Genomic DNA, 20,242 nt, shown 5'->3' with positions numbered 1-20,242 from the left:
TTCCTCAAAGTAAACAGGTTTAATGCAGTGCTTCTCAAAATTCCATAAAGGATTTTTGAGATTGTCTTTTAATGCATTTCATTTTTACAAGAACATCTAGAATTTGCATGTGTTTGGATGGATTGACCAGGGAAGTGATTTTCTCACAATACACAAGTACTGTCAGTATGTCCAATTAAAAATAACCCTTTTATTGTAAAAATATAGTTCACACCTTCTGTATGACAGGCCATGTGCTCAGTGCCTTCCAGCCTTTGCGTCATGTCACCTTCACCAGCACCCTATGAGGAAGGTGCTGTTATTATCCCATTTAACACATGGGAAAAGGGAAGCACACGGATGGAACTCTCTTGTCCAGAGTCACAGAGCTAGAAGACGGGGAAGCAGGATTCACACTAGACCAACATGAGTCCTGCATCTGCTCTGCATTCAGTGTTCCGTGGCCTCCCTGAGGCCCATTAGGGGTCTTGGGGCCTTCTCTGGTTTCATCAGGGTACTCACATCAAGTCCAGAGAATCCTGCTTTTTGAAAAATCACTGTAATCCTTACATCACTTCCCTCACTGGCACCCTGTGAGCCCCTGTTTTGAGTTTCCCCAGTCTACTATAGGATTTCAGTTTCCATTAGACAGCTGAACCCAAGGATTATTTAAATTGTCCAGCCATAAGGAAACATTTGATAGATACTTTTTAGGAAAAGAAAATTAACTGTGTTTTGAGAGTGTTGATTAAAAGAGCCCTTCTCATCTGTCAGAGAAGGGTGGCTGTATAAGTATTTGTCTTTTGCCCCGCAAGTGGGGGAAATGGATTTGGGGATGACACATCACTTTTCTGAGGTGTCAGAAGAAGTAGGTCACATTATGCTATTGATCATAATGTTTGAAAAGCTGGCATTGAAAATGAGAAATTGCATTCTGAATAGTTCTTTGTCCAAAGACTAGAAATATTTTCTGAGACAAACAATAAGTTTTATATATTTTTTCTTTTTTTCCATCATCTCCCTAGGATAACTTTTCTTTTGTCGTCAGTTTTAGCCTGCTAAAAGGAGTCATTGGCTCTTCATAGATGTATTGGCTGCATTTATTGAAATGTCTTTCAGGAAAGCTTTACCTCCTGAGTTCTAGAAACAACATTGGGAGTGATCCAGAATGCCTTACTAAGTAAAATAGATGAACGTTTAAAAGCCTCCGTCTATCTTTAGAGCTATTAAACAATAGAGAACCATTCAATATCTTCCCTTTAGTAGTCAATAAGAAAGAAGTATGTCGCAAAAGAGTTTGATCCCCTCTAGGCTAATGGAAGGGAAACCACCTGAGTCAGAGAACTGGTCTGGAGAGACAGGCATTACACCCAGTGGTCTCTGATAGCATCTCAGCTCTCAGCCAGTGGCCTCAGGGGTATTATGTCCCAACTGGAGGATTAACGAAGTGATTACTAAACTGTAATTGCTGGCTAAATGTCTTCCAAAGAATATCATAATCTCAGAAATAAGCTGACACATTACATGCAAATATAACACGACCTTTTAGCACAGTTTATTGCAGAACCATCCAACTCTTGATAACATTAGAAGCTGCCTCTGTTCTTCAGTCAGCCCACTTCCGGGCCCCTGTTGGTAATATTTTAGCCCAATGAATGGCTCCTGTCAGTGGTTCCCTTGGCCTGGAGGAAGGGAAGGCGCTGCTGGAGGCACTGTACACATTCTGTACTCTCTCATACATGCTGTATGAGAAGTATGTGAGGCTTTGAGGCTCAGGGCTTAAGGATGTGAGGGATCAACCCTGGCACAGATCGCAGCTACTAGAACAGGGAGGCACAAAAGGCTGACAGCTTACCAAGGCAGAACCACGCCCATGCAGGGTTTCCGGTGCCCGTGGCTGAAGGGATGCCCTGCATCCTACTCCTTCTTTCTTCCTCTCTTACTTTTTTCATCCAGTCTGCTTAAACCTCCCTCTTCTTTACTGTCTTTTTTTCTTAGATTTAATCTACTTATCAAAAACATTCTTGTCACTTTCTTAATATATTGCAATGATTTTTTGGTGCTTAAATTCTCATTACAGTTTATCTTTAAAATTCTATCTTCATATTCTGTCTTCATGTTCCTTTCCTCTTGCTTTGAAAATAGAAGTTTCAAAGAAACGTAGAACCTATTAGAAAGGAAATTGACATTCACCTGCCTCCTCCTTCCACCCATTATAGGAATTCCCTCTAAAAGTTCTTCGACAGATGGTAAGTCTACCTCAGCATGAAGCATTCCTGGGATAAAAAGCTAGCAGTTCTTTAAAAAGCAATGAATTCTAGTTTTGGGCATTTGAATTGTTCAAAAATTCTTCCTTCTGTTAACCTGCAAATTGCCTTTATAGTCTGTGATGTTCATCTGATAATGTTTTCTCCAGTTCATTTTTAAAAAATGGTAGCTAACATATATTGCCCCGTCTACTATCATGAACCCTGGTATCAGCCACATGGCACAGCTAAGGAACCTAAAGTTAGAGAGACAATTCTTCAAGGTCATGCGGTGGTAAATGGGGGAGGGGACTCACATGTTCTGACCCTAGAACCTAGAACCTATGGCCACAGCAGCCTCTCCTCCTTATAGGCACAGTTTACATTTTCCCTTAGAATCCAACCATAGAATCTCCCCCATCTCTACTGTAAATCGTGTGATCTCTTCTGTGGAATGTATGTGAATGCCTGAGCATGCCACAAAAACAGGGAATTGTGTCTCTTCCAATTCATGTCAATACCTCCAGCGCTAGTAGCAGTGCCCAGCATGAGTATAAATTGAATGACTGAATCCCTTCCTTAGCTATATTATATTGCTCTATGAATTCTTAGCTGTTTTCTCCTAGGATCTCTGATTCCCTGTTGATAAACTTTAAATTCACAGAAGCAGTACTTTCTTCCTGTGTTTTACAGATGATGAAATTATCACTCATCAGATGATTTGCTCTTGGCAGATGTCTAGAAAATGGAGAGTTGCAGAGACCTGTCCCTATTAGGTTTTGCCTCCGTGAACATGAGGCCGTTGTTTACACACCAGCATCTAAGAACATTCCCACAACAGTATCACTGTCTTCCTTTTCGTGCTCTCTACCCTGTGCCTACCCTCAGCCTCCAACAGCAATCCATATAGGCACAGGCCCCAACCCACAGAAGCTCTCTTCTACTGCCACTCCTTTAGAGCCCTCATTATTTAAAAAGGCCTTCTCCTCCAATGCCACCGACCAGTTAAGAAAAATCCCATACAACCTCCTGACACCTATAAGTTGTTATTCTCTGGATTAAAGTTTTGGTCACATTTTATCCCCTGTTCTCAGTGCGTTAGTGTCAAGTCTTTCCTGTATAACATGCATTTTTCTTTCTGTTATGTCATTCCCAACATGCTGCCTTTTTTTTTTCTCTCTCTCTCTGTTGCCCAGGTGGAGTGCAGTGGCATAATCATAGCTTACTGCAGCCTCGAACCCCTGGCCTCAAGCATTCCTCCTGCCTCACCCTCCCCATTCAGTGGGATTCCAGGCATGAGCCACTGCTCCCAGCCCATGCTACTATTTTTAACCATTGGAAAATAAATATCCTCTCTTGATTCTGCTTACCAACCTCTAGCTATTACCTCCTCTCCAAACTCCTGAAACAAGCCACCCATATCACCGTCTCGACCTGTTTTATTTTTCCCATATCTCCTGAAACCCTGCCAATCACTTTACCAGAACCCTTCTTATCTAAGTCAACAGTAATTTCCACCTTAGTAAATCCTTGCTCTGCTTTTCTTTTCAGCACCTATGCTTGTCATACTACATACTATATTGATCGATCGATTGATTGATTGCCATATATGTGAGCTCCACATAGTGTTTGTTTTGTTCACTGCCTGGCACATTTGTAGATGCTCAGTAAACACTTGCTGAATGAACAAATACTCTAGTCGGGGTGTCCTGCCTTCTAGCTCTTCTGCCTATATAAAGTTGATTAAGCAGGTCCCCTTTGAATTGCTTCCCTTGAGGGCAGAGCTTGGGGGAAGTTGCATTGCATTAGTCTGCATGGTTGAAGGATCCCTCCCCAGAGATGGGCTCAGGCTTCACCAGGATAGGCTGATTTTTATCTAATCAGGTCATGACTAAACTGTTAGTTTTCTATTGCGCAGAATATATTCTAATTTCCTTAGAAAGATATTAGAATACTTATTTGCCACAAAGGAAGGTGTTGCCACATTTTGAGAGCCCCTTGGAGAATCTCACCAAACAAAGAGCTTTTATTGTCACTGCCTCATATTGGATTCATTGGGCCTATTTTTTATATTTTATGAATGCCTCTCCTCACAAAGTTTTCACATCATCTTTCTGCCTCTCACTCCCCCTCACTGATGTATCCTCCGGCACAGCAAGTAGTCCTAACCACGGCTTCTGCCTGTAGTAGGTACACACTCTCCCACCGTAGCAGGAAGGAGTTTTGCTGTGAAAGCAGCCTGGGGCTTGGCATGGTACAGGCTGGGGTCAGTGAGGGGGGCGCTGGCCAGTATTTTTTCCTTTTTTCCTTCCTGGCTGATGTTCAGGTCTGGCCCCTCTTCAGTCCTTGTGGCCACAGATGTTTCCATGACCGTCCAGAGCAGTCTTAGGGCACAGGCTTAGAATACAGATGGCCCTGAGGTAGACAGCAGCTCCTTCAGCTCACTGACTGCAGGCAAATGACTGAAGCCCTCCGTGTCTCCACTTCCCCATCTGTCAAGTGGGAGAATGACAGGTGCTGGGCAGGGCAGTAAATAGAAGACGTCCACCCTGCCTGGCATGAGGTTCGGCGGGTGACAGGCAGCCAACAAATGGTTGCTGCTGTGTTCCTCTTCTTACACTGAAGATGCCTGTGCCCAGAATCAAAAGCTTAAGAGATAATGAGGCACCAGACATCAGCAACTACCTTTTACTGCAGCAAAATTATGCTCCTTCTTGTGAAAACACAGGAGAAAACTTCATTTCCCAGTCAACAACAGCAAAGCTAGAGACTGAGAATAAAAGAACTTTTCTAAAAGCCAACTCCCTTTTCACTTTGGGGAGTTATTTTCTGTAGTAAACAGGAATGAGAAGCTTAAATGTTAATCAAGATAGAAGCAGGTGGTATCATTTTAACATGAAAGCATGATGGAATAGTGTAAAAAAAAGTACATTTTATTTTAATGTATATTGAAGCCAGAGTTTTCATATCTAATGAAAGATGTATTTTGCCCACCCAACAATGTCTGTAATTTTTTAGAGTATTGATCAGATTACTTTTAATGATGGTTTTAGATTATTATAATCCTTAGAGAGCCCCTTAAGTGAGCTCGATTTTGTTTTTTTTTTCTTTTTGATAGCAGGAGCGAGTCGGGAGGCCGGTAAGTGAACAAAGCCATTTTCATAACACATTAGGTGAGGTTTTTAGATTTGTATTCTTTTATCTTGGGGCAAAGGCACATCCTGAACTAAGCACATGTCACATGAGAATCTCTACAAGAGATTCCAAACTCTGCTATCCTCCACTGTCTGCTGTGCTGGGCAGGCAGGAGCCAGGCAGCTGCCCTCAGGTGTCCCATCCTTCGGGGAGGAGGGTCATTACCACCACTCACCATTCGGGAATGAGGACCATAAGGCAAGAGCCCAGGAGGAAGGATGGGACTCAGAATGAGAGGTCAGAAAAGGCTTCCCTTTAGTTTTGTTGACTCTTTTTTCAGTGTGGAAGACTCAAGGAGGGCAGTGGATTCCAGGAGAGAGCGCAGAATGTGGAGGCAGGTATCAGAGAGTCTGGGAAGGAGGAGGGCGTCTTGGTCTAAGGAAGCTGGATAGAGGGGACAGAGTCTGTGGTCGCAGACCCACATCTCCCTGATACCAGTCTCTCCTCTCCCTCCTAAGGCAGTGCCTACCTTCAGGCACAGCTGGACCCAACCTAGCTCTGCCCAGTGGAGCCCAAGCCTGCTGCTTTCCTTTGAAGGAGCTTCACGGCAGAGCTGAACTGGGCCTGGACAAGGTGGATGAACTTATTAGTCATTGCTGAGCTTCCTGTCACTTGAACCCAAAAATAATACTTCAAGTGCAAATTGTGATGAAGCCTTACCTTTAGCATTCTAGGCTTGAAAATAATTTTATGTAAGATGTGTTAGGTGCTGGAAAGATGAAAGTATGTGCTGCAAGAAATAGGTGTCTATAGTCTTACATGTCTTATTTTGAAGATTATTTATCCCACAGTTCAGTCTGAATCCATAGAAGTGAAAAATAAAACTGTTCTTTTCAGAATATACTTAAGGCAAAGAACTAGTTGTTCTAACAACTGCTATACAAAGAGCTCTTCAAGAGATGGAAAATAATTCTAGGTGTTTCTTGACAAATGAGATCAACAATATTCACTATTTTTTTAAGTGAACTTACTGGTTCTGCTGTAAAATTGTACCTTGTATTCATTTCCTTTTGCCCCTTATTTGTGCTCTAAGCACAATTCAGTGCTAATGTGTTTCTTAGGTTGTGAATAAACAGTCTCCGTGTATTTGCTTTCTATTGCACCATAATCTCCAATCAAAAGGAGGTACTTGGAGTATCATTTCAAATATATACACATTCCCAACTTCACTTCCCAAGATTTTATCTGACATTTTCACTGGGCCTTTACAATATGAAAGGGTGTGCTAGATATTCTACTGAATGCTTAACATTTTAGTTCAGCTCCGTGAACATTTGAATTAATGCCTACTATGTGCATAGCTGAGGGCTTTAGTAAAAATAGCAGTAAAATTAGGTGATCTCTGCTCTTCATATGTTCTGTGCAGTAAGATAGAATGAAACCAGTCTTACATTACTGTTCTTTTTCAAATCTTTCATTAGTTTCATCAAAGTTCATCCAACTTTGATAGATCCACAGTCAGTAGCATAAAGAAGGAACATTTTAAATGAACAGAACTCAATTTATAAATGTTTTATCTTCTCTTTTGTGCATTTAAGCTGTTAACAAGTAGTATGGTTATTTGATTTAACAAAAAATCAAGGTTTTTTTTTCCTCCTTCACCCTCTGGAGGAAGCTGGTATTAATACTAAACAGTGAATGGCCAGAAGAGTAGATTTTCAGAAGTAAAATGTAATTAGTGTGGGTGCCTGAGCCATATTACTTTAATATAAAGCATTTAAAAATACATTTGATGCTTCATACGTATCTCTTTAACAGCTGAAACTACAATGTGACAAGGTGGGGTAAGCCAAACCATCCTTGTACCCACTTTGGTATGAAGCCCTCGCCCTTCCGTAGCTGAACATCTTAGACAACCTCTTTAATGCCTCTGGACATCAGTTTCCTCATCTGTAAAATGGGGATAACAACACCTGGTTTAGAGATATTTGCAGGATGGAACTTAAAAATGTGTGAAAGGCATTATTACAGCACAATATATGTGCCTAATAAGAAATGGTCATTACTAACGGGGCATTATTTCAGTTCTGGGGACATTGTATGTGCTTAATAAGAAGTGGTCATTACTAACAGGTACTTTTTTAACATAATTTATGTAGCAATTTATCTAATACACTCACAGAGGAATTCCCCAAAATACTGCTTTTCTCCCTTCAAGTTTAAATGTTTCATAATTTTATTATAACACATTTCATTTCAGAGTAAATATCATCTTCTGCCCTAAGGCTGTTTACTAGAAATTACAATTTTTTTTCAAAAATAAATGTTCTATGTATATTGGCACAGTAAACTTTCTTATCATTTGTGCTAGATTTGCCCTAGAGTACAAGTTTACACAGCTAAAGGAGAAAGCAGTAACATGCAAAGTGCAGACTCTTAAAATCGACCTTGGTAGAAGCACTTGGCACGGCTCCCTAGATCCACGCCACCCTGGGTTCTGGTCTGGGCTCTCTCTGCCGCTCACCAGTTCTCACCCTCTCCTCTATGCAAGGGGATCAGACTGCCTCTTAAGGAGGCTCGCTGAGATGAGGTGTGGGAACTCACGGCACAAAGCCTTATGAACTGCAGGAGTTACTACCAGACTTTATAATCACCGAGTTAGTTGAGTTGTTATTACTGCTCCTGGAAGTTGTGCCTGGTTCACCCAAAATGGGGAGCCCACTAACTCTCAGACTCACAGTAGCCAGCAAGTCTTTTTTTTTTTATTTTATTTTATTTTTTTTTTTTTGAGATGGAGTTTAGCTCTGTCTCCAGGCTGGAGTTCAGTGGCGTGATCTCGGCTTACTGCAACCTCTGTCTCCCAGGCTCAAGCAATTTTCCTGCCTCAGCCTCCCGAGTAGCTGGGATTACAGGCATGTGCTGCCACGCCCAGCTAATTTTGTGTTTTAGGGGTTTCACTATGTTGGCCAGGATGGTCTCGATCTCCTGACCTCGTGATCTGCCCACGTCGGCCTCCCAAAGTGCTGGGATTACAGGTGTGAGCCACCGCGCCCAGCCCACCAAGTCTTATAAACTCTGTGACTCGAGTAGACTAGTCTGTAAAAAAATGACAAAAAAAAAAATGAAGAATTAAAATCCACATTTATTTAATATTTGGTCATGGCCTCATACATTGTCACAACTGAATATGAAGCCACATAAAGCTCTCCACAAGAGAGGAAACGCTGGCAGAAAGGGGATCATTTTATGTTTGTTTGGAAAGGGCAGGCATTCTTACTATATTTACATAAAGGAATTCTAGTAGCCCTGCTTTGTAATTACTTATAATAATTTTCATCAAGCAAGTCATTATATTTCCAAGTGATTCTTGGCACTGGTTATGCACAGCATTGATTTCTGTAATCCCAGGTAAAAGGCAAGGCTCCCCCTCACTGATGCAAGTTGGGGGCCCTCTTACAATAACACTTTCCTTACCTTAGGCCAAGGGAGAATGTTGAGCTAGAAATGTGAAATTTTTTTCTGAATCCCTGTTTCATTATAGTTGTCTTAAATAGGAGGAAAACATTTTAAAAGAAACTTCTAACATTTTTGTTAATTGCTTTACTTACAAATGAAAATGAAGCATGTGGATGACTTCTCTAAATGACCTTTGAGAATGACATTAAAGTAAAGAATCCATCATGGATTGAGATTTGACCTGCTATTTTTCTCCTACTACCAGATTTCATTTGTAATAATGGCTTTATTGTTTACTCTAGCCTGTTTCACTCATGTAACTGTTTGCTTTGAAATTTGAAACCACATATTTTCTCTGTAACTCAAATAAAAATGGGGTCATACAAGTGACCTTTTAGCCAGAAACTGCACAGTCAATCCTCTTTGACAGAAATAGCACAGGCTTTATCACTTGAGATTAATGGAATCATTTTAAGACAAAAGATCATTCACTTACCATAAAGCTTGAAATCTAATGATGGTGATTATCAGTGCCAAGCTGCAGACACTGGGGACAGCATTTAATAATAGCTTACATTGGCCAGGCATGGTGGCTCATGCCTGTAATCCCAGCACTTTGGGAGGCTGAGGCGGGTGGATCACCTTAGGTCAGGAGTTTGAGACCAGCCTGGCCAACACGGTAAAACCCCATCTCTACTAAAAATACCAAAACTTAGCCAGGCATAGTGGCAGGTGCCTGTAATCCCAGCTACTCAGGAGGCTGAGACAGGAGAATCTCTTGAACCCAGGAGACAGAGGTTGCAGTAAGCCGAGATTGAGCCATTGTACTCCAGCCTGGGCAATACAGTGAGACTCCATCTTAAAAAAAAAAAAAAAAAAATTGCTTACATTTACCCAACAATTTCCGGGCTGAGCTCCTCACTGAGCACTTTCATGTGTCACCTCAAGGAATTCCCACCCCAGCCAATGAAGTGTAGGAATCATGGTTATCAATGTTCCATAAATGAGGAAACTCAGGTACACCAGCTGGAGAAACTTGCTCAGGGTCAAGTGTCCTGTGTTCTTTTTCCATGCCCTAAGCATTTGCCCCACTGAATTCTCAGTTCTATGCCTGGATGAAATCTCAGACAGGACCTGTAGCCTTTTCCGTTCATCTTCAATAATTTAGAGTCCCCAGATCAGTTTCAGGCATGGAAGAGTGCTGCCTCACATCAAGATCAAAACTCCACCTCTGGTCCAGTTAAATTGGTTTCTCTTCTCCCAGCTCAGATCTGCGTTGGCTTGGAGACCTGGTGAAGAAGGTAGTTAACAAACATCATTTTCCCCTTTTCTTGCTCCAGCTCCTCTCCTGCTCCTTATCAGACGGCTCTACCAGCCTCTACTGGGCAGACCCCGTATTGCATAATGAGCAAGGGACGGGCAGAGCGTTCAGCGGAGGTGACAAGGTTTCTCTCCCTGGCTCTTGCAGTGGGAATCGATGTCCCCTGGGCATGACGCATTTCAGAGCTGGTTCTCTCTGGGAGCTTTTGGGTTCTGTGGAGGCAGCCATGCCTCTCCTCAGCTAGTGGATGCCCCCAGCCTTCTCAGAGGAGGGCTTTGGGGGGACATTTTTTCTGTTGTCCTCCTTTGAAGGGACTTCTGTGAGAATACTCCCAGACCACCTTTCCCCAGCACATATGTGGGCCGAGCAAACCCTCATTTTCGTGCCTGTGGAAAGGCAACTTCATCCTGCCTGTGCGGTCTAGTTAGAGAGTACCTTACAGACTCTGCCCTTAGACTTCTCAGACTGGAGGTATAAGCCAGTTCCCAGGCTCCTCAGCTCCAAGGGGCCTGTGTTGGGCTTTTTTGGGTGCCCTTGAATTCAGTCCCAGCAAGTGTGAGATGAGAGGAGGCTGTGGCCACCATTATGTACCTGAGCACCGAGTGAAGGGCTTCAGGCAAAGCTATTCCTATTCCAGTAGACTCGGTAGCTTGCTTTGCCCACCTGACATCATGTGAAACCTTTGTGGGTAACAAATTGTACCCAGTCCACTCCCTCCTGACTTGCCACTTGGAGGATCCTGCCACAACGTAGTGCATATTCACTTACGTCAAAATAACTTTTCCATTTGATCGACATGTCTGTGCGAGTTTTGTTCTGTTGCACTAGTATGCCTCAGCACACCTCAGGAGCACCACTGGGGTGGGCTTTCCTTGAACTGTATCTGTAAAAACGTTAGAAGGTAAAAGTTGGCCTTCCCTGCATCTCTACACCTGGTTCTACATTTACTTCCCATCCTCTGGTCATATAGAGTAGATGTGTCAAAAGAAATCAGACTTTAAAAGTTGCTGAAAAGTGGAGAAATGATTTACTCATCTTGTGGAAAAAATTAAAGTGCCTGATGAAAACAAAATAATGGAAACCTAGAGCAAGAGGATACTTTATTACATAACATTGGAAAACCTACTCTAGTCAGCTGAAAGAATATGCTAAAATATGACTAGAATACTGGAATCAGAAGTTTAAATATTAGGAAAAGTCTGTGGTTTTAAAAAATTTATAACATGATAGTGTTGTTGTCAAGAAGATTATTTTGCTTGCAATCTGGAGCTGATTGCTAATGGCAATACTAAGGTCAGAAAGAGAAGATTCAGCCATCAGAATTATAGATGGTGAAGGATTTCACTATGGAGATAAGAAGGAAAAAGACACAGCATTCAGTAATTGGAAAAGTGCAGGTCCTGAAAGGGTGGTGGTTTTGACTTAATGTTTCCAGATGGTTGACACTCTGATTTCATACTTTCTGTCCAATTTATAGTGTGCAAAGTCAGTCTCTTTTGGTGCGTGCCTTTTACTCCTCCATTTGCTCTTTCATTTTCTCCTTTACTTTGCATATCTTTACAAGTTATGCTCACAGTATAAAAGAGGTTAATGAAAGTGGTGATGTGCTTGGAAGAGAAGGAAAAGGGAAGATGTTGAAAAGGATAGCATATCTTATTAATTAAAATGAATAAATACTTTGGGAGACCGAGGCGGGTGGATCGCAAGGTCAGGAAATCGAGACCATCCTGGCTAACATGGTGAAACCCCGTCTCTACTAAAAATACAAAAAAAATTAGCCGAGCATGGTGGCAGGTGCCTGTACTCCCAGCTACTCAGAAGGCTGAGGCAGGAGAATGGCATGAACCTAGGAGGCAGAGCTTGCAGTGAGCCAGGATTGCACCACTGCACTCCAGCCTGGGCAACAGCGAGACTCTGTCTCAAAATAATAATAATAATTAATGTCTAAATAAAATGGATAAATAAAGGAAGCAATGGAATGGCATTGCTGTTGGTTAAAAATGGCTCAGGCAGAGGGAGCAGCAGGAATGGACACAGTGGGTGAGAGACCACTGTAGTTGTAGTTCTCTTTGGCTTAAGCCCAGGGTGCAGAGGAAGAAGGGAGCAAGGATTGGAGAGGAGAGTGTATACTTCCTGCCAGCCACTTCTCTGTAGTCAAGTGGGAAGCCGGGAATGACTCATCCTCAACATGCACCTCCTCGCCCTTCGCATCCTGCCTGTCTCCCAGTTCAGCCCAGTGCGCCTCTTAAACATCCCTTCAAACCGTCCACTTTTTTATCCATCCTAAAGCCACCCTCCTGGTAAGAGTGAAGTAAATGAAAATGCCTGTGTGCTCTTATTTAACCCACTCAAAAAACCCTAAAGAGGTAGGTACCGTTGCTATCGCCATTTTCCAGATGGGAAATCTGAGGCACGAGAAGATAAAGTGACCTGCCCAAGGGTACTCAACCATTACGGGGCAGAACCATAAGCAGTGCCATATTGGGTGGTGCTCAGAGCCCAGCTGCCATGTCCCCTCCCCTGGGAAGCTCTGACCCACCTCTCTGCAGCCCCACTTATCCTGTCCCCATACTGCAGCCAGGGGAGTTTAAAAAAATACAAGTATGACTATGTCACTAATGCTCAATTACCTCATAAAATCCAAAGTCATCTGCCTTTCCCCTGTACCTAGTTGGCCTCTTACCGCTGTCCCGTAGCACTCCATACCAGCCATCAGAGTGTCTTGAATGTACCATGAACTCAAAAGCTGCCCTGATGAGGGATGCCCTCGCCTCCTGGGTCTTTATTGGAGTTCGTCTCCTCCTTACCCTTCTTTTACCTTCAAGTCCTTTGCCACAGTCCTGCTGAATTTATTTTCTACATCATTCATTCAATTCACGTTTATCAAATGCATTTTAAATCTTTAAGTTCAGGATTTTTCTACATCTTACACATAATTGCTCCACCAATAAGTACTAATTGATTGAACATAGCCATAATTCAGTGAGTACTCTTGTATTGTAAGTGCATCTGTCTTCCATTTGTAAAGAATCCAAAAGTTAACATTGCCGTGGGAAACTGCATTTTTAGTTCAAAGACAAGGATGTGACTGTTCTTAAAAGGGAAGCCAAGAGTATAGATATGAGAGTGATCGGAGTCAAGTTGGAACCTGATGCTTCAAGTCAGTATGCACAAATACTGTTACCAGAAAAATCAAAAAGCAGTGTTCCAGAGAACAGTTTTACACATATTGTAAACGTTTTCTTATCTGGCATGTTAGGAAACTAGAAGAATCAGTTCTAGAATTCTTAATAACTTCAAAGGTAAATGGCTTCTTTTATTTGCTCCCAAGAATGTTTGAGCTGAAGACATTTTTCAGCTCACCAGATTCAACACATTTGTTTTTATAGATAAGAAAATCAAGACACTTAGATGTTAGGTGACTTAGAGCTCAATTACTCAGGCTTGCTCTTTCAATAACCCCCTTTTCCTGCTGTGAGACACAGGGGAATTATTCATTCTCACATAGAAACTTCTGTGGGTGAATCCAGGTTGTGTTCAGTTCCCAGGGCCCTTGCTCTAACTCCAGTGCTTTCTCCTACTTAAAATTTAAAAACCAATTAGGCATTTAACTATCCTTTTCTTTTTCGTTACGAGAAGCATTCTTTAAAGAGGAAGTAACAAAATAGCAGCCCGAATTTGGCCAACAGTGTTTTTAATATTGAATTTTTAAATCGGGAGAGTTTGTGCAGAGCTCTGGATTTGCTGCTGTGTCAACAATGAGCCACATTCCCCATGGCAGCCCGTAGCTGGGAGCTCCTTTCCCCAGGCCACACACTCTCCCATTATCTGCCTGGCCTCAGAGGCTTGGAGGCACAAATTGCCCGGATTACAGGAACTTTGGCTTTAGCATTTTTTTTCCAAATAAACTGTGTATGAGGTTCATTCTCTATATCTAACCACCTCCAGGATTGCAAATGTTCTTGAGTCTCCCCAAGGTTATAGTTAAGCTGAGGGTCGTGTTCACCTGACTGCACCTGTGAGGAGCTGGCAGATTGGAAGTTAGAAAGGTTCAGGCCACTTTGGTTTTAAAAACTTGGAATTCTCTGAGATTGCTATTTCTGTGCCTAAAAAGCTCAGACTTTTGCTCATTCAGAGACAAGAAACTTTGGCCTGTTTCCTCTGTGCTGGAGGCATTTGGGTTCTAATGGGATGCTGGCTAGCACAGAAATGGGCTTCCCCTCTTTCCTGTTGCTACTCAAAGGCAACAAACAGCATCACCTGGGATCTGGGGAGAAATGCATAATCTGGGCCTCACTTGAAATCTGCCAAATCTGACTGTGCTTTAAGGAGATCCTCGAGGGGTTTGCAGGCCCATTAAAGTTTGAGATGCACCACTAGAGTGAGTAGTGGGAGATAACATTGCTCTACTTCCTTGTCCTTGGGTCCTTTGTCCCCCAGCTGGCTCTATGTGCCACATGTTTTCCCTGCACAGACCAGGACTCCCCCATAGATGATGTGCTCCCCACACCACCCGCCGCCACCATCAACCCCAGGCCGGACTGCGTTTGAGTTCATATCTGCTCTGATTTGCGAACCATTTAGCACTTTGGCTTTGCCAAGTTTATTTTCCCCAGTCGTTTTTATCCCTTCATGAAATTTTCAAATGGATGTTAAACAGGGTAGAATATAGCCAAGATGGTTTGTGAATGGAAGTTTCTCCCACCCACAGGCTGTGTTCTCCATCCTGAGTCATAAGTCAAGGATCAGGCAAGGCTACATAATTATTTTTGTTGATGAAACCCTATGGGGCCAAGATCTAATTTTCCTTCCTCAAAACAACACGAAGCCCCTCCCAGCCTGGCGGTTTGCCTAACCATCCCATCAGCACCTGACTGCACCTCAGGGGGCCTGTTTAGGCCGTCAGAGGGCTGACTGCAAGGCCACAGCCAGTAGAGTGTCATGTGCCACAGTGCTCTCTGAACAGACTTCATGGTTATCTCGTACAAAGTCTGCACTACAAAACTCAGAGTATTTCTCCAGCACTATAGAGCTCTGTCCCTGCCAACACTGTTTCACACTAAAAAATAAAAGAACCAGAGTTAAGGATTAAGTAAATATTACAAGAGACAGCAACCTAAATCACCTGCTTATTTTTGAAGTAGGTTTACTTTGTTGGCTAAACCAGGTAGAAAACTTGGAGTGTGCCTTAGTATCCCACAACACCCCAAACAGTATATTTAGTTTGTTCCGTTGCTTTTGGGTCTTCCAATAAGATGATGTTGTTTTTTTCCTTCCCAGAGTTCACATCAAAACTATAAACTCTAACCATGGTCATGTCAAAACATCATCACTGTGGAAAATTATTAGGGAAATTGGGAATAGCAGAGGAGGAGTGGAAAGGGGTAGAAGCCAAAAGGAAATGAAGTATGAAGTACTTGCAGATAATTGCTATTTCTGACATAATTCTTTCACACAGGTTTTAAGATAGGTAATTGTTGAGGGGTGTGGAACAATTGCAAGTGCTAGAGGAGCCGTCCTGAGGGTGTCTGCCACATGAATATAGAAAGCAGTGTGCAAGGAAGACAAGCAGCTTTCTGGAAAATGCTTCCTAGAAGATAGACTGATGTTCCTCACTCTTGTGAATCGACAGTCAGGCTTTTTATTCAGTGTTGCCAACAGTACCAAAGCCAACCTCAACAGACATGCAGGTGTGCATGGAAGGCCACACCAGTGGTGTAGGTGTTTTAGGCTTCTGGTCCTAATATGATAGAACTAGAAGAGAAGATGGTTAGAAGAGAAGCACAGGCCTGCATGAGGAGGAATGTTACATGAGAACTACAACTCATCTTCAGAGAGCATTGGCCTAAGAACAGTCAGTGCAGGACCATAGAAAAGTTCAGTCATTCACCAATGATTTTGAAACTGGAAGTAACGCCTTCATTCTTAGATCCTCAGAACCTCATGATTTTAAAGGAAGAAGGGATTGAAGGAATCTCGTCCAACTAACTCGTGCCGCAGGAGAAGGGAGGTGAACTTTGTCTCCCACTGCCCACTGGGTGGTATTCCCTACTCTGGTCCTCAGGCACAAAGCTGAAGGGTACAGATCTTGGTCCTGCCCCTCACTGTGCCCCCAGACCTTCTGGTATTGTCCTGGGGTCAGCCCTCTCCTAAGATCCCGGGTATGATGCCCTCGGTGTTGCACCCTGGCCCAGGCTCTGCTGCCTGCTCTGGCTCTGAGTCTCCTCTGTAAAGAGGATGAGATTGTGCCTCCAGAGGAATCAGTGCTCCCTTCTGGCATTTCATTCAAAACGTGTTCAAAGAAACAATCTCATTTCAACTTAATGGGAGGAGGTGTTTTTTTAAAAAACTGAATTAAGGTATCAAAATAGAACCGCACAATTAAAGGAAATTGTTAACGTAGATATTGCCTTGGGGTTTCTCAAATCTTGCATAGGAAAATATTTTTATTAGAACAAACCCCTTCGCAGATTACTAAAATTATCTCTAACAAAACTTGGTGATGGGTTGCATTTAGAGATTTAAGAATTTCAGAAAATTATAAGGAGAAATATCAGCATATTTGGTTGTACTATGACTTTATTTATTTTGTAAATTAGTTATTTGGCATGTTAGTTGAATAGGTTACTCTCTTAACATTCCTAATGATAACCAAAGATGCTGTTAAGGTCATTAGCCCATTGCTTTGGAGTGCTGATGCATTTGTAAATGTTCTCTCCCTGCAGTAACAGGTTATGGGAGGAATTGTTCCAGGGACTGCAGGGGTAAGTGTTATATTATATGGCATATGAAATAAAAAGACTGCTTACAGAATTACAGTAGGAATATTGATAAACGTTCAACTATTAACAGGTGGGTTTCGTTGTTGTTGTTGACTTGGTAGTCAAGTTTTCCCATGAAAGCTTACCTATTACCCAAGTTTTCTATAGTATTAAAGTAACATATTGTTAGGTATGATTAACACTTTTAAGACTTTGTTCCTAGTACTGTTAGGGGATTTGGAAATATACATACCATAAAGAAACTTTTGATTTCTGCTCATTAAGTATGAAAAATTATGGATAACTTAGGGACAATCAAATTATCTATTCATATGGTAAATCTGGAAGTATTTCTAGGTTTCTTCTAATGTTAAAAAAAAAAAAAGTAAGCTTGTGTTTAATGGGAGCAACTCCATGCACATTTGTGGTTTTCAGGAGAAAGTGTTTCTAAATATATTGGTTGGCCAAAGTAAGATAACTGAAGCATGTTGAGTTTTTTTGTTGTTGTTTTTTTTTAACTTTGTAGCTTTGCTGCCAATCCCATTTCTTGCCCTTTTCAGTTTATGAAGTTATAAAAGGGACTGTTGTAAGTGTTCCTGAGAGATTGGGAGTACGGAGGGAGAAGTTTTGCTTCCTTGCAAAAGAGATAATTCACGACGTTGCAACCGGGGGCACGGAAGGGATTCGTAGGAACTCAGTGGCATGTAATGAGCTGGAGAACCGGACTTGGCTAAGCCCTCATTCCTACGTTCATCTAGTATTTGATGGGTTTTGAGCTAAGAAATGCCAACCGGGCGTGTTCAGAAGGCGGATCTCACCAATCCGGAGGCAGCTGGAAGAGTTCGCGCGTGGGAAACCTTAGCCCTTTCTTTCTTCCTAGCACAGCGTTGTGCTGCTGCGCGTCGGCACAGGCGGGGGCGCAAGGCCCGGGTTGTCCCCCTCGCGCAGTTGGGGAAACAGCTGCTGAGCTGCGGCCCGCAACCCTCGGCCGCGTAGGGGCGGGGCGGGGGCGCTGCGGGGTTTTTCTGTTGCTAGAGCCGTGATGTCACCCGCCCCTCCTAACCCGCGGTTGGTTGTTTTGTGTTTCAGCTCTGCCTGCAGTTGAACACAAAGACCTGAAGGAGACTCCCACCTCTTCAGGGAGAAGAAAGGAGGCAACGAAGCAGATTAAAGGAACTTGTGGCTTGTGGCCTTTTTGTGCAAGGGCTGCCTGAAAGGGGAGAAAAGTGTATGAAAGCCACCGTGGCGGTTAATGAGCTGTGAGATGAGGCGCTGCTGCGGCCGCTGCTGCTGACACTCGCTCCCAGGCTGCACCCGCTGCCCTTGGCGCTTCATGTACATGTGTCTATTCAGGCCGTGCGGAGGCGTCCAGAAGAGCATCCAACACGGCTGCCGGGGAAAGACCGCCCACCATGCCCACGGAGACCCTACAGACAGGTAGCATGGTGAAGCCGGTCAGCCCCGCGGGCACCTTCACCTCTGCCGTGCCCCTGCGTATCCTGAACAAGGGGCCAGACTACTTCCGCAGGCAGGCCGAGCCCAACCCCAAGAGGCTCAGCGCCGTGGAGAGGCTGGAGGCCGACAAGGCCAAGTACGTCAAGAGCCAGGAGGTGATCAACGCCAAGCAGGAGCCCGTAAAGCCCGCCGTGCTGGCCAAGCCCCCGGTGTGCCCGGCTGCCAAGCGCGCGCTGGGCAGCCCCACGCTCAAAGTGTTTGGCAACCACGCCAAGACCGAGAGCGGCGTGCAGAGGGAGAACCTCAAGCTGGAGATCCTGAAGAATATCATCAATAGCTCCGAGGGCTCCAGCTCGGGCTCGGGGCACAAGCACAGCTCCCGCAACTGGCCGCCCCACCGGTCGGAAACCACCGACCTGCACCGTCACTCCTTCGCGGAGTCCCTGAAAGTCTACCCCACGCAGGGCCGCGGCAGCCCGCAGGAGGGCGGCTCCCACGTGAGCAGGAGACTGCTGGAACAGTCAGCCGAGTCCTTCCTCCACGTGTCCCACAGCTCTTCGGACATCCGCAAGGTGACCAGCGTGAAGCCTCTCAAGGCCATCCCCTGCAGTAGCTCTGCCCCTCCCCTGCCTCCCAAGCCCAAAATCGCAGCCATCGCCTCCATGAAGTCCCCCGAGGCCGACCCTGTGGAACCAGCTTGTGGAGTCAGCCGAAGACCCTCCCTCCAGCGGTCTAAGTCAGACTTGAGTGACAGATATTTCCGAGTGGACGCGGACGTGGAGAGGTTCTTCAACTACTGTGGACTGGACCCAGAAGAGCTGGAAAACCTGGGAATGGAAAACTTTGCAAGGGCTAATTCTGACATAATATCCCTCAACTTCCGCAGCGCAAGCATGATCAGCTCAGACTGTGAACAGTCTCAGGACAGTAACAGTGACCTTAGAAATGATGACAGTGCCAATGACCGCGTGCCGTATGGCATTTCTGCCATCGAAAGAAATGCCAGAATCATCAAGTGGTTATATAGCATCAAACAAGCTAGAGAGTCACAGAAGGTCTCCCACGTGTAAGACAGTGCGTGGAAAGGAGGGAGGGTGGGTCTCTGTGCTTATGCAGTTGTAAAGGTTGTGAGGTCTCCTTGAAGTGTTGTGAGCTTCTCCACTCTTTGTGTTGCTTGTTGTGCAATGTTTTCAAGTTGCATGCCTGTCAACATGGGGACTGACCTGGCTTCCACGTCACCATCGCTGCAGAGCCTGGCCGAACACGCGTCATCTGCCAAAAGTTTCAGGCCAGAATCTAATTAGGGCTTTGCTCTTAAGCAAAACTGTTTACATGAAAATGGTATACGACTTCTTCAATATTTATGTGGTTCTTGTGTTTTTATATTCCGCGCTATTATGTCTTAATTAAAAGTTTTATCAACTGGCTTTTAAGTTGAGAGCAGAATCTTTTTGAAATAAAAAGCCACTTTGCCTACATGTGAGACTATTCCAATGGGACAGTAAATGAGATCTACTACCAAACAGATAGTGACTGACCGAACATAGAACCAGGCTGGGTTTTCTGTGGAATAAAGTGGTGAGCCTGACGTTAATCGTTTACATGTTGAAATTCTCTTGCCACTTAGTGAAGTGTCGCTGGGGTAGCAATGCTAAGTTTTGTGTCCGATTCAGTGTATAAATGTTGGTGGTTCTGTGTAATGCTGACCCCAAGGAAAGACAATCAGATAAAATGAAGGATGGTTAAATCTAGGAGGTTGGGTGTTTGGGGGTTTTGTTGATGTTGTTCTGATTTGGGATATTTCAGAAATTTTAATACTATCTTTTGACAGAATGGCCACCCTAAAACAAATACTGAATGCCTTTAAAAAAAAAAAAAAAAAAAAAAAA

At 43.7% G+C, this 20,242-nt stretch overlaps 1 protein-coding gene across 5 annotated transcripts in view; it reads left to right on the top strand.

Moving 5' to 3' along the window:
- Nucleotides 1-19,831, top strand: part of FAM110B (family with sequence similarity 110 member B) — a 150,735-nt gene extending 130,904 nt beyond the window's left edge. For 4 of the 5 annotated variants that reach the window (XM_017862686.1, XM_017862683.1, XM_017862685.1 and 1 more), the window contains one exon: nt 17,988-19,786. In XM_017862686.1, the coding sequence (XP_017718175.1) occupies nt 18,311-19,423 (1,113 nt within the window). In that variant the 5' untranslated portion in view covers nt 17,988-18,310 and the 3' untranslated portion in view covers nt 19,424-19,786. Of the gene's footprint in view, nt 1-17,987 lie in introns of all 5 variants that reach the window. The other variant, XM_017862687.1, reaches the window with a different exon arrangement.
- The last annotated feature ends 411 nt before the right edge of the window (nt 19,832-20,242 follow it).

This window comes from Rhinopithecus bieti, unplaced genomic scaffold (assembly GCF_001698545.2).
Source record: "Rhinopithecus bieti isolate Rb0 unplaced genomic scaffold, ASM169854v2 scaffold_62808, whole genome shotgun sequence".
Classification (NCBI taxonomy): Eukaryota; Metazoa; Chordata; class Mammalia; order Primates; family Cercopithecidae; genus Rhinopithecus; species Rhinopithecus bieti.
The sequence above is the reverse complement of the archived record's forward strand: the minus strand, read 5'-3'. Positions and strand labels throughout refer to the sequence as shown.